The following is a 12,594-nucleotide window of genomic DNA, read 5'->3' as shown; positions in this document are numbered from 1 at the left end:
CAGACGGACTTGAGTGCGTTCCTTGCAAAACATGTCTGCTCTCTTCGTCAAATCGCCTTTCTTTTAACTATATTACGAATACCTCTGGCGTTAATAGAGCAAATAGAAAAAGACATACAGTACAACAGAAAAAAAACTTACCAAAGTTCTGCAAGTTTTCCAGCCCGAATAACAACAAACCTTAACTACAACACAAACGTATCGAGCATTAAACGCATTAGTACCGGTTACAATGAGATATAATGTACTAGGACAAAAAAAAAGCTGTTGTAGTTTGCATTTCAACACAGCGCCCCTCAGTTTTTCAGAAATGTGCAAGACAGAAATGACAGAATTTAACCCCCCGGCTGCCAGGTGTGATGTCGCCAACAGCAAGTTAAAAAACAACCACTCATGCCAGTTAACGGGAGGGGATCTGCCGGTGCAACGCAGCTCCGCAGGCTCGTGCTGCTCCGCAGACCCGACAGCTCGAGCTCGCTGATGACACTAAGGAGCACGTCACCCAGCAGGGGCGCTGTGCGTCAGTGGTGGGTGGAGGGGGCTGTACCGGGGTGCCTTCGGTCTTTCTGCACAGTAATTCTAATGCTGACGGGCAATGGCATCTGATTATAGGCGGTTGTCTTTTAAAAACTCCACGCGGAATTACCGCTTGTACTCACTGGGCGCGGCTATTCTGTCCTCTTTCTCGTTGGGACAAAACTGTAGTTGTACTCTTGATGTTCAAGCATTTTGAGATAGCAATTAAACAGCGTGGGCCTTAAAAAAGTTAAGAAAATAACCCAGGTTCTTGCTGCTAAAGTGCACGGTAGCATTGCTATGGACTGTTATCGCTCATCACAGGTGTTGATGCTTTTAACAGCGGTAGTTTCCCCGCAAAAACTCGTGCTCCAGGTGAGGCTCGAACTCACAACCTCGGCATTGCTCTGCTTCGTACTGCTGTATAAGTACCGCGCGCTAACCGATTGCGCCACTGGAGCTCCGGCTGTACAGCTGAGAAAGTGGTCTCTTGGCCACTCGCGGGGACCGCGCTGTTGCGCCACTTCAGAGCACCGTGCTGCGGCGGGCTGCGCAGCCCGGGAAGTACGAGACGGCGGTTCGTTTAAAAGCGCCAAAATCAACACAAGCGGAGAAAGAACAAAACTGCTTTCGTACAACACCGGTGTGCATGCGCTTCTATATCGCAAAGAAAACGTCCGGTCTTGATTTTTGTTCTTTCTAACTAGGATTTGGGCTTTCTCGTTGTCAAATATTTGTTTTGGTTTTATGGTGAGTTTGAAGACAAACAACATTTCCATGTCTGTTGGCAAATGGATTTAAACGTCATTAAATTAAAAAAACGTTATATGTATTTTTGTGCGCACTGAAACCCCCTGGCCCTTACCCATCATGGCCTCCTAATAATCCCCCTCTCTGAACTGGCTTCATCACTCTGCTCTCCTCCCCACTGAGAGCTGGTGTGTGGGGAGAGTACTGGTGCTCTATGGCTGCCGTCGGATTATCCAGGTGGGGCTACAGGTGATCCCCATTACCTGTAAAGCGCTTTGAGTGGAGTGTCCAGAAAAGCGCCATATGAGTGCGAGGGATTCTTCTTCTTATTGTTATTAATCAACACACCAACAGAAACTGCATTTGTGACGCAGTCAGGCTGGGTTTTCCGAAGGTGAAGAGCTCGCGCAGTCCTAGGAGCGCGGAACCAGCTGAGGGACCTTCGCCTTTTCACCCTGGACCTGGAATTACACCGGCGGACTGACGAGCAAGAGTTTGAAATGCTACCTTTAACTGTAGCCAGCGTATCTTTGATGGCCGTTAGGAAACCAGAGGTCTGGAGAGAAACATCACGCGAACTCCACACGGAAGGTACCCCTTCTCTGTGCCATCAAGCCCAGGAGCTGTGGGGCAGGAGCGCTGACCATCACGTGTGGCTCACGGCCATTGATCATTAATGTCAAAATGGCTTAAAGAAAAATCGTTAAGAAAAATGTTAAATTGTATTTACATAGTTTCCGCTGTCAACGTACAAGTGCATCTTAAACTTAAAACATCAACTATATTTCATTTAGGAGCGACTGTTTAAAAATATTGGCCCAGAGTTCAATGCTCATCAATTCACTTTATTCTCAACCATGGCAGTGTTATCTCAATTGTACTATTCCCTATGCCTATGAAGTTTCCCAATTTATTGCTGTTGTGCTCATTTTGTGCTCCAGGATTTGAACGGAATGCAGTGCGTGATTTCAACCAGTAGGTGGAAGCAGATACCGTTACAAATATTCTCCGACTGACGGGTTTTAATAGAATTTGTTGGTACAGTTGTGAAAACTGTATCCGTGTTCTTACACATTAAAGAATTCCATTTACCGTTATTTTAAAGTCTTATTTTAATATCTTTCACGTGTCTCTTCTGCCCAAACCTTGTCAACAATGTTAAACATTATAGAACAGGAAACGGTATAGTCAATTCTATGCACAATGGTGTAAAAATATAACTCGAGTATGCAAATCATTTTTAAACAGTGATAAGCTTTCTAAGCATAATACTCTGAAGCATCTTTTTCATTAAAAGGCATTGTTTGCAGCCTTTACTTTATGCCCTCATTGAAATGGCTCTGAAATTAAATGTTATGCATTTTTAAATGTATTTGAATTACTGTAATCACTATTAAACCGGCAAGAAGCCTGTAGAACCACTCGGTCCTTTCTGTACTCCGACTTTAATGAGGAAAAACCCACATGTAAAAGGGAACAGGGGAAAACTTTTCGGAACCACATGAAAAAAATCACAGAAGTGAGCCGTTTGAAAGGCTTGCACGTGGCACTTATTGAACACAGTACTGTAGGTTTCAGATTACATGAGTGTGAGAACTAATCAGTACATGCTGAAAGTCAGCTTCAACTACACAGTGAATCATTTAGAAATGATCTTAGATGCTGGTCAAAGCAACAGCATATTTTTCTGGGTGTAGTTTTAGATTAGTGGCATAAACACAAGCTCGTACCGCCTTCATTTATTGGTTGATTATTAATTGTGCAATGGATAGGACCAAAAGTTGGGTTCAGTAGGTTTAAGCTGGCCCTTCAAATGTTAGGCCTATATTTAATTATGCCTGTTTTGTCTTTTTTGGAGGGTTTGGGTTCCTTCTGTACTTAATTAACATTGAAATGTACCTCCATTAAAAAAACAACAACTTAGTACAGTAAGTAAAAAAGTACAGTAGACCTGAATTCCTCTGTTGCTACAGAATGTTTATTTGGACTGTGTTAGACATTTTTTTGGGGGAAAAAAGCCTCAAGCGGGATACAAGAACATTTCTCACATGGCTATTTTTTTCTGTACCTAAATGACTCATTATATACATCCCTGTGTAAAATGCATGTAGCACCTAAACATCAAAGGCACCAGTTTCATGGTTGGTGACATTAAAGGTTTCACAGGCCAACAACGTTTCCATCCCTGCTGTATGGCTTGGAATAGAACTGCGAGAGAGCCTGGCAGGCTCTGTGCTCTGATGAATGCAACTGTTGTGTCACTTGCACACTGCAGCTTCTTTCTTTTGATTTCAAAGCAGGCAGAAGTTACAAGTGTGGCTCTAAAAACTCCTAATCGGTAGCCGTTGCCAGAACTGCTCTTAGCACTAATCATGCAGCCTCTCCCCCCTAAGACAATCGATGAAAGATGCCGCTTTCATGTTAAAGATGGGTGTCGCACTTTTCACTTTCTGCATTGGCTGCCAGGCACACCACAGAAACGTTGCTTTATTTTTCAGTCACGTAGTTGGGCGCGGGCGAGAAATTCGTTTTTGGTCCGGGGAAGGTAAGACGACTGGCTAACCGGCCCAGAGCAGAGCTGGAGATGGGGGTTTGGGGTCTGAAAAGCTCTCTATGTGGCAGCCTGTGACTGAGCGAGCGCTCAGATGCTTTGTGAAAAGGAATCAAAACTCCCCAGCAAACAGTTGGACACCCAACTCAAAGAGCCAGATTCCCCCCCACCCCCTGAGCTCAGGCGACTAATAAATCTGCTTTCAAGACCTTTAGCCTCTGAATGGACTTGCAAATCGTGCACATAGTCCCATCCTCATCCCCACTTCATTTACATGACCTGCATTAGCATACAGATGTTACTAAGAAAGAAGAGAATGGTCTCACAAAAGGCTGCTTGCAAAGCATACCCTGCTGCCCTTTTTTGTGTGGTTGTTTCTCTCAGAAGAAGAGTAATTGTCAACTAGCCCATTCCTCAACAGATTGTGGGTGCGTGTTGCTCCCGAGGAGAAGAATGGGGAGCTTCTGTTCGTTTCTGACGCAGTTTGCTTGCATCAAAATCAGAGATGCCAAAGTTGGGTTGCAGCAACTAAGTTTACAGGCTCCCTTTGCAAAATAATACTGCTGAACAGCTTCAGTGTGTGCAATTGTGAGAAGAAAACCATGAAGGGTTTTTCTTTTTTTATAAAGTATTGCAAAGCTTCCTAAAGTAAGAAATTTTAGAAAAGCAAAGCCCACTTCATTACTGCTACTTTTTTTTTTTAAAGTAAGACATAAATGGGGAATCAAGTAAGTTTAATTTAAATATATCACTCAGTTTGGCTTTGGTCCTTAATTGGTTACATAACATTTAAGTAATGCATTGAATAGTATTAAGATTTATGATTCCAGAGCAAACACACACAGGACATGCTTTTTAATAAAACAGGTTTATTTTAAAAAGAAAATGTACAAATATATTAAGATAAAAACAAAGATTTCCATGCCATGGAATGTAAACAATAACTTTAAATTATAAAGAAAAAAAAGACAAAATATATACTTTTTTTTTTGCTTGAACGATGAAAAATAAATAGGTTTTAAGTTAACAAATGCAAAAGCTTGTTGTTTTTTTTTTCCTGTCATGAAGTTAAGGCAAGAGTTACACAGTATAATATCCTTCTTGGCTAAGTTTGCACTAGATCAAAAACTAAAAAAAAGTAATGTCTGATGCAGGTATACATACAAAATTTTGTTTTCTTACAAAACTATAAGCAACTTAAAGGAAGGATAGAAGTTGTACAATTCAGGGACTAAATGGAAGCATCCATTTTCTCCAATGGCATAATTTTTTACACGTCTGAAAGGATTTGTCTTCTTAGTTTGTATTGTTTTGGAACCAGTTTACCACAACAGCCTCACAACTCTTGTCTTCTGAGTGCCATGTAACCCCCCAGTACTGCAAAATGCATTGGCATATTCACCTTTTTACATTCCGTGCTTCTGAACATATGCAAGCTGCTGAAATTCATCGAAAATTACTTTTGACACTCTTTTATTACTTCAGAAGTTTCTAAGGACTGTTTGCCGTGAACATGGGTTAAATTGGAAACAGCAGTTCTAAAACTAAAAAATGGCAGTTTGGGTAACAAGAACAATCAGTTTGGCTCTCGATCTATGGTTTCTTGAGATCTATTACAGCTGAAAATTAGTTTTCTCCAATTTAGAGGAAGCTCCTAACCTCTCCTTAGTCAACATCCTGAGCTCGTTTCCTACATTCAAGGAAGTCTGTTTTTCCCCATAAAGCTACAAAATAGCCCAAAACAAAGATGAACTCTTTAAAGCCTCTATTTAACATTGCATTAAAAAAAGAAACAGTAACATTTTCACACAGTAAGAAAACAATACAAGCAATACTGTTTTAGGACAAAAAATAGCAATAAATAGAAAGCACTAATATGGTAGGCTAGTCAATAATACTGTCTTTAAAGATGCCTTTACTAAAGGCTACACTTTACATACATTTTGGAATAAACAGAGACATATTAACTCTATTAACCTCGGATCGTCTAATTAGCTTTGGCAACACAAACTATAAGGGCTCAGGTGTGGAATAAACCACGGTTTTGAAGTTGTTTGTGTGACATTAAACGTGGATACAAAGCCACTACACGTAAGTGACATGAACAGACATTTACAATGTGTATTAGTCTCTACACAAGCCCTAGTTAGTTATTTTTTTATCGCATTCATTATTAAAAAGTACAAAAATGGGTACGGAAAATTCTTAAACAGAACTTTCTTGTTACTTTCGCTGAAAGACAATATTAAAAAAAAGTTTAAAGCTAATTTAACGGTACCCATAGTAGCTAAAGGGGTATACAACAGTATACAGTGTCTGGATAAAAAAAAAAAGTCACGCGTATAAAACAAAGCAGTGGCGAAACTGCTTCAAAGAAAATGCAATATGCACTTTAAATGGTCAAGCTCCTCTAGTCGTCCAATACGGAAAGGCGGCTGAAAATCGGGAGGCGTTTGGACTCGAAGCTGGGAGATTCGGAGCCACTGAGGCTGCTGGAGCTGGTGTAGCCCTCCTGGTCCGAGAGGGAGTCGGCGGAGGCGCTTCTCTGGAGCAAAGGCAAGCCCGGGAAAGTGAAGGCAGTTCTGTGCCTGTTCTGGCCGGCAGGAGGCTGAGCGCAGTGAGCGCAGGGGGAGTCGCTGACCGCGCAGAAGCGAGGAGTGAGCGGCTGGTCGCCGCCCGCGTCCCCGCCGAACTGGTAGCCGTGCTTCAGAGCTCCAGGCTCGGGAAAGATGGGAGAGAGGAGGTCGGGGCTTCCAGTGGAAGGCGGGGGGGAGACCGAGGAGGCCCTGGAGAACGTCAGAGGCTCCTGGGCGCTGTGGAAGCCGGAGAGCGCCGGGGACGAGAAGCCGGCGAAGCTGACGCTTTGGCGCAGCAGTTGCGGGCGCCCCCGCGGCGGCTGAGGACCGCTGGGCGCCTGGGCGGAGCGCTGCTCGTCCGCGTTGTGGATGAAGTGACAGCGGGCACCGTACGGGCAGAAGCCGATCGTGTGGAAAGTGCGGCACGGTTCCGTTTTGTACTTCGGGTGCCTGCTCAGGCCTCGCAGCTCCTCCAGCCCGTGGGCGAACTGACACTTGGCCCCGTACTTGCAGTTCCCGCTCTCTTCGTAGGTGCGGCACAGCTCGGTCTTGTAGCGGGACGAGACGGGGGGAGTGGAAGCGGGCGACTTGGTAGGCGACAGCGAAGACGCGCTGGCGCTCAGCCCGGGAGGCGGCGGCAGGACTGCGGGAGACGGCGCAGCCCCCTGCCCGGCGCTCCCGAAGTTGCTCACCTGGCTCTCGATCATGCTGACCGAGCGGTCGACCCGAAACGGGATCTGGCTGAGACACGACCTGGGGAACTGCTGCTGCAGGTCCCGGCTCCAGCTCTGGCTGCCGGGCTGCACGGGCCAGCTCACCGGTTCGCTCAGCTGGTCAACGCTGCCGCTGTTGAACTTGGAGTTGGGGAGGGAGACGGGGGACATGGAGTGCCGGCGCTGAAAGCTCACAGTCCTCTTCTGAGCTCCGGGCGCTACGCCATCTGTCATGTCCAGACTGAGGAAGTTCTGTGACGGCGGGGGGAGAAAGAGAGAAAAAACCAAATTCCTTTATTAGAAACTGGAATGGGAGCCAAGATGAGCCCTCGCTCAAGGAAAACCTGGAGGCGAACCTGCACGTGTTTCGGCAGAAAAAAAAAGCTATTACCATAACAAGAACCTGCGCGTGATCTGAATAGGGAAACGCCGCCACGAGACTTACATGCACCCAAAAGGTCGATAAGATGTCGAGAGTAAACACTGCTCAAACCTGCTGCACGGTTTATACTGAACCGGACACATCTATTTCTAGTTGTGACCGCTCTGTTTTAATTCACCAATGATCCAATCACATCTGTCAGGCTAATGTTTAAGACCGGCAGTGTTACAGAAAAGCGGAAAAAACAAAACGGTTATTTTCGGGGTTTTGTATCTCAGCCTTCTCGAAACGCTTTTAAATATTACTAAACATCTTACAAAAACTAAAAAAATAACAGTATGGATCACACGCTATCACTGACATACTCCCGTTGAAATGCACAAGACAATGTCGCACCAGGCTTGTGTCAAAGGCAGTTATGCCATGGGTACCAGACTTAAACGCGGCATTAATAACGGTAAAAAAAGCCACTATGCATCAGGAACAGCGGTTTGAAACCTCAGCGAGTGCAGGATAAGACACCTGCTCAAAGTTGGACCGCACTACAGACTGTTAATGTTTCAACTTTCAAGTCACCACATCAGAGTGTCCACTTGGGCAAGTCGATAGCCTTGCGATGATTAAAGTGTCGTGCCGAAGGGTACAAATCGCAATTTTACACAACTACACTACCACTGCCGTAGCCACTTTTTCTAATAACTATTTGTTTGAAAAGTTTTTCAAACAACTATTATTTCGCGGTATCATGAAGGAAAAAAAAAATTATCCTATGTTCCGATACCCCTTGAAACATATTTTATGGAGCGAGTCATTTAAAAAAAAAAACATTGTGCAGGTCTGAGACTAAAATTGCCTCATCTAATAAGACTTCTGTGTTAACTACGTCTCTGGATGCGACGCATGGAAGAGTTCACTCTCTAATATCCCGCCGCTTCAGAGCGCCCTGTCCGCGGTCGCCTTACCTTGCAAAACTCGTCATCCAACTCCAAGAACGGCGTGAGGAAGTTGGAGGGCATGCTGGCTCGTTAGTTTTATCCCAGTAACAGTCAGTCAGAAAGTTCAGCTGCTTTTACTGCCCTGACCAAGAAAAACTTAGCAGCAGCTGTTCTGGAATCTTTCATAAATAGTGCCGAGCGCTCAATAGTGACTCCACCTCCGGGCGACGCAAGCAGGCGCGTTTTCACCAATGGGGGGCCCCTTTCTAATAGCGCACTGTGGTGCAGTCCAACTCCACCCTATTCGTTTGTGGACTCGGGGCCGATTAGTACGCATCCGTGAAGACTAGTGGAAATCCCTGTCACCTGAGCTGCTGCTCCGCCTTTTCAGAGCCGGGACAGGGGAATGGGCAAAAGTAAGTGATAGGGCTCGTAGGGACTCTCTCATTGCGCAAATCCGGCCCCATCATCCACGTGCAAGGACTGATAATGGACGATCACCGCCTGTTAGGAAGTTGTGTCTATTTGATGTTAGCTTTAATCGTTTGTTAGAACGTGTATCTACTGTGAAATGCGTTTTGAGAAATAAAGTGTATTTGATTAAAAAAAAATCCATCTGACACTTGAAAGAAGTATTTCATAAGTATTTTAGATTTTGAAGCCTCGTAGCGTTCCCTGCCCCTCGGTCCATCCTGTCGGGATTTTACACGGTTTCTGAATTCATCGCGTTTCGGGCACGACGCTCGCTTTGCTCCGGTGCGGCTTTCGCGGAAGTAAACAGATGCCTGCAAAACGACGCTCTTAAGAAAACAACGCAAATGGTATCTTTCGGGGCGTACGGAATATGTTACTTGGGGAGAAATATTGCAGCTGTTATCGTTTGTATTCTCCGAATAAAATACTAATAGACTTTGTATTTTCAGTATGCTTTACAATGTATTCTGCACCGTCGATAATGCTGGTGGTATAGTACTGCAGCTGCATGTGGGTTTCTAATGAAATGTATGTGAAGTGATCGGGTTCGTAGACTTCAAGCCACTTAAAAGTAGCTTTAACGTCAAAGCGTTGTTAATGTTAAACTTTACAATCGACGGGCAATCCCCAAACCTAGGGAATTCAAATAAATCGCGGGCATTTATAGGTCTTAAGCTTCTGTTTTTGTAGGTTGGTGATCACTCACACGACGTCACTTCTTCGTTACGTGCTTGAATAAAATGCGCGCAGTCCGGGATCTGATTTAGGCTGGATAATTTGTCTTCGTGTGGAGGCTTTTCTTCCGAGGTTATAGGTCAGCGCTCCCCTTTCTGGATTTCATTACTGTTTTTTACTGTCCCCCCCATTACTGCAGAAGTTAACGTATTGCCAGAAAAAGCAGAAGTATCCGATTTTTATCTTGCCTTAGGCTGGAGAAGAGAAGATCACTTTATTGGCCATATACAATTTCTTGTATCAGGAATTTCTTTTCACCTACTCCAACTTGCTCTCCATGAGACACACAGACAGGGAGAGAAGCTGGGGGTTAGAGCCCAGGGTCCACCATTTATATAGCACCCCTGGAGCAGCTGGGGTTAAGGGGATACGAACCAGCAACCTTCCAGTCACAGGTGCAGATCCTCAGCCACAGAACCACATGAACTGGAGGTGAAAGCCAAACATTAGTCTGGTATAGTGCCTTTTTAAAATTCATGTCTAAGATGCATGTTTAAGTTATACATTAGCTACGTCATGACAAGTTCCTTTTGATTGTGGAGTCAAGGATTAAAAGAAACCTAATTGAGTTCTGGGGGCTGGAGGTGTGCCTTTCACACTTAAGGACAGATGTCATGATAACCTCGTTATGGACTGTGAGGATACTTCCCAAAGCCGTCTTTCCTTACCTTAGGCTCCAATACAGTTTGATCCTCCGCTCCTGCTTCCTCATTCTTTAATCATCCACATCCCTTCTCTTCACTTTCAGTAAGTGCTGATCCCATCCAGGGGCACAGTGTCCCTGAGTCTGTCCCAGGGAGCAAGGCGGGATACATCCTGAACGGGATGCTAATCTATCACAGGGTGTACACAGACACAAATGCACACACTCACAACAGGGCCAGTTTTACTGAAGCCAATTAACCCACCAGCATGTCTTTGGATTGTGGGAGGAATCTGGAGCACGTGGTGAACACGGAGAGACCATGCAAACTCCACACAGACAGCACACCATGAACTGAACTGTTTGGGCATTGCACAGGCCATCGATCCCAGATTCTGATCCCTCAGCACCAAGATAGATGAGCTGCAAAGATGGATTTCCAACCCAGAGAACGATTTCTTCCTCACTGAATGGACAGTTATGACTTACAGTACGTGTCTGGGAGGTGGGGTGAAACCAGAGTAACTGAAAAAAGCCCACACTAATAATGTTTCTTTATTAGCCCTATACAATTTCTTGCATTAGGCATTCATCTTCTCGCATACCCCAGCTTTTTCTCCATGGAGACACAGACACACAGACAGGGAGAGAAGCCTGGGGTCAGAGCACAGGGTCAGCCATTGTACAGCACCCCTGGAGCGGTTAGGGTTAAGGGCCTTGCTCAGGGGCCCAACGGAGTAGGATTCCTCTGCCAGCCGCGGGATTTGAACCGGCAACCTTCCAGCCACAGGCGCAGATCCTTAGCCACAGAGCCACTGCTGACCCTGAGTGAACATGCAGACTCCACACATAGCGTCTCCCTACATCCTCCCTGTGCCACCCCCCCAGCTGTGCCCCACCCAATACACAGTGTATTTATGTAATCATGATTAAGTGTCATTTTGATCACAACACAGGCTGCCAGCAAGTGTTAAAATCAGGTCTTTCGAAAGGTCAGAAAGTGATATCCTAGTTATCCAAGCGTTTGATCTTGGCCTTGTGTGTCTGATTGCTAATCAGTGGCGCTTGTTTTGTGCCTTCGTCCTCAGCGTCTGAGCCTGCTGAACGTGAAAAACAGACAGCTGGTTAAGTATGGGGCTGGAGGCTTTTCGTTCAGGGCGGCAGTTTGTAACAGAGCAGTTGGCCCTGTCAGGCGTGAGCCGGCCCATGGCTGGGGATTTGTGGCCTGTCAGAGAGCACGTAACCCTCGTAAGTACAGCTTTGGAAACGCGATGCGCTCTTTCCTGGTGGTGGCCTTCCAGGTTTTACTAGTTACTTGTGCCAGCTAGGTTTGGACAAAACAGTCCCTTAATTTGCATTCTGGAGCGTCAGATCCTCTTAAGTGAAACCAAATGTGTGGAGTGCAGCTGAGGCCAGCCTACATCATACCGATTGGGATGAAGGAATTGAAAAAAACACACGATGACTAAACTTTCTTTCGGCACCCTTGGCTGCCTCCGCGGGGGAGAGGAAGCAACAGAAACAAACCAGAGGGAATGGACTTTCTAATTACCCTTGAAGTGCTCGGAGCACCGCAGTGCGAGAACTCCCAGAGCTGTAGTGAAAAAGTGGGAGACTGGGACTGCTCAGCCAGAAGGAGTCGGGGGAGTGTTGACTCGTGGGTGTTTGGCTGGCGTGTAAGATAGCAAGTCCCGCAGCGGTTTGGTTTTCACCTGTTTCTTATGGGCGGAGCGGTGGGACTGTGGCTGAGGATCTGCGCCTGTGGCTGGAAGGTTGCCGGTTCGAATCCCGTGGCCGGCAGAGGAATCCTACTCCGTTGGGCCCCTGAGCAAGGCCCTTAACCCCAGCTGCTCCAGGGGCTGACCCTGTGCTCTGACCCCCAGCTTCTCTCCCTGTCTGTGTGTCTCGTGGAGAGCAAGCTGGGGTCTGCGAAAAGACACATTCCTCATGCAAGAAATTGCACACAGATAGTAAAGTGTACTTATGGCTGCAGACACGATGGTGTGTTCTCACAGCCACCCCAGGGCACCCACACGCGCCATTCAGCTTTCCCGCTGTTATTCGCCTGAAAAGAATGTTTTCAAGGACTGAAAAAGTTACAGAACAAACCTTTCACTAGGAATAACAACTCCCAAGAATTAAGCGTACTGAAAGGATTACGGAGTGTTTAGTGAAAATTGGGCTGATCCCGCTTGGCTGAGGGCTGACCTTGGGGCCAGAGGACGAGGAGGCTGGGGCCCCCCTTCAGAGTGAGGAGTGACGGAGGAGATGGGGTGGAGGTGGGATGTAGAACACATACGTGAGGGAGAGAAGGGGATC

The 12,594-nt window shown here is 45.9% G+C and overlaps 1 protein-coding gene and 1 non-coding gene across 2 annotated transcripts; both read right to left on the bottom strand.

Annotated features, from left to right (window-relative positions):
• Positions 1-883: 883 nt before the first annotated feature.
• trnai-uau (transfer RNA isoleucine (anticodon UAU)) lies at positions 884-977 on the bottom strand. Its single transcript has 2 exons — positions 940-977; positions 884-919 (listed from the first exon to the last, which is right to left on the bottom strand). It is a non-coding gene; the product is annotated as a tRNA-Ile (tRNA).
• Positions 978-4,691: 3,714 nt separating this feature from the next.
• Positions 4,692-8,822, bottom strand: LOC102698937 (mRNA decay activator protein ZFP36L1). The gene is made up of 2 exons (XM_006627584.3): positions 8,451-8,822; positions 4,692-7,358 (listed from the first exon to the last, which is right to left on the bottom strand). Exons 1-2 carry the CDS (start codon positions 8,502-8,504, stop codon positions 6,228-6,230), a joined length of 1,185 nt encoding a protein of 394 aa, XP_006627647.2. The 5' UTR covers positions 8,505-8,822; the 3' UTR covers positions 4,692-6,227.
• Positions 8,823-12,594: the final 3,772 nt, after the last annotated feature.

This window comes from Lepisosteus oculatus, chromosome 3 (assembly GCF_040954835.1).
Source record: "Lepisosteus oculatus isolate fLepOcu1 chromosome 3, fLepOcu1.hap2, whole genome shotgun sequence".
NCBI lineage: Eukaryota > Metazoa > Chordata > Actinopteri > Semionotiformes > Lepisosteidae > Lepisosteus > Lepisosteus oculatus.
Note: the sequence above shows the minus strand (reverse complement) of the source record. Positions and strands in the feature narration are given on the sequence as shown.

Bases quoted from the DNA above. Each gene is read 5' to 3' on its own strand.
- LOC102698937 (XM_006627584.3), bottom strand. From the start codon at position 8,504: ATGCCCTCCAACTTCCTCACGCCGTTCTTGGAGTTGGATGACGAGTTT. The intron at 7,359-8,450 runs GTAAGGCGACCG...CCGCCGTCACAG, and splicing joins TGGATGACGAGTTTTGCAAG to AACTTCCTCAGTCTGGACAT.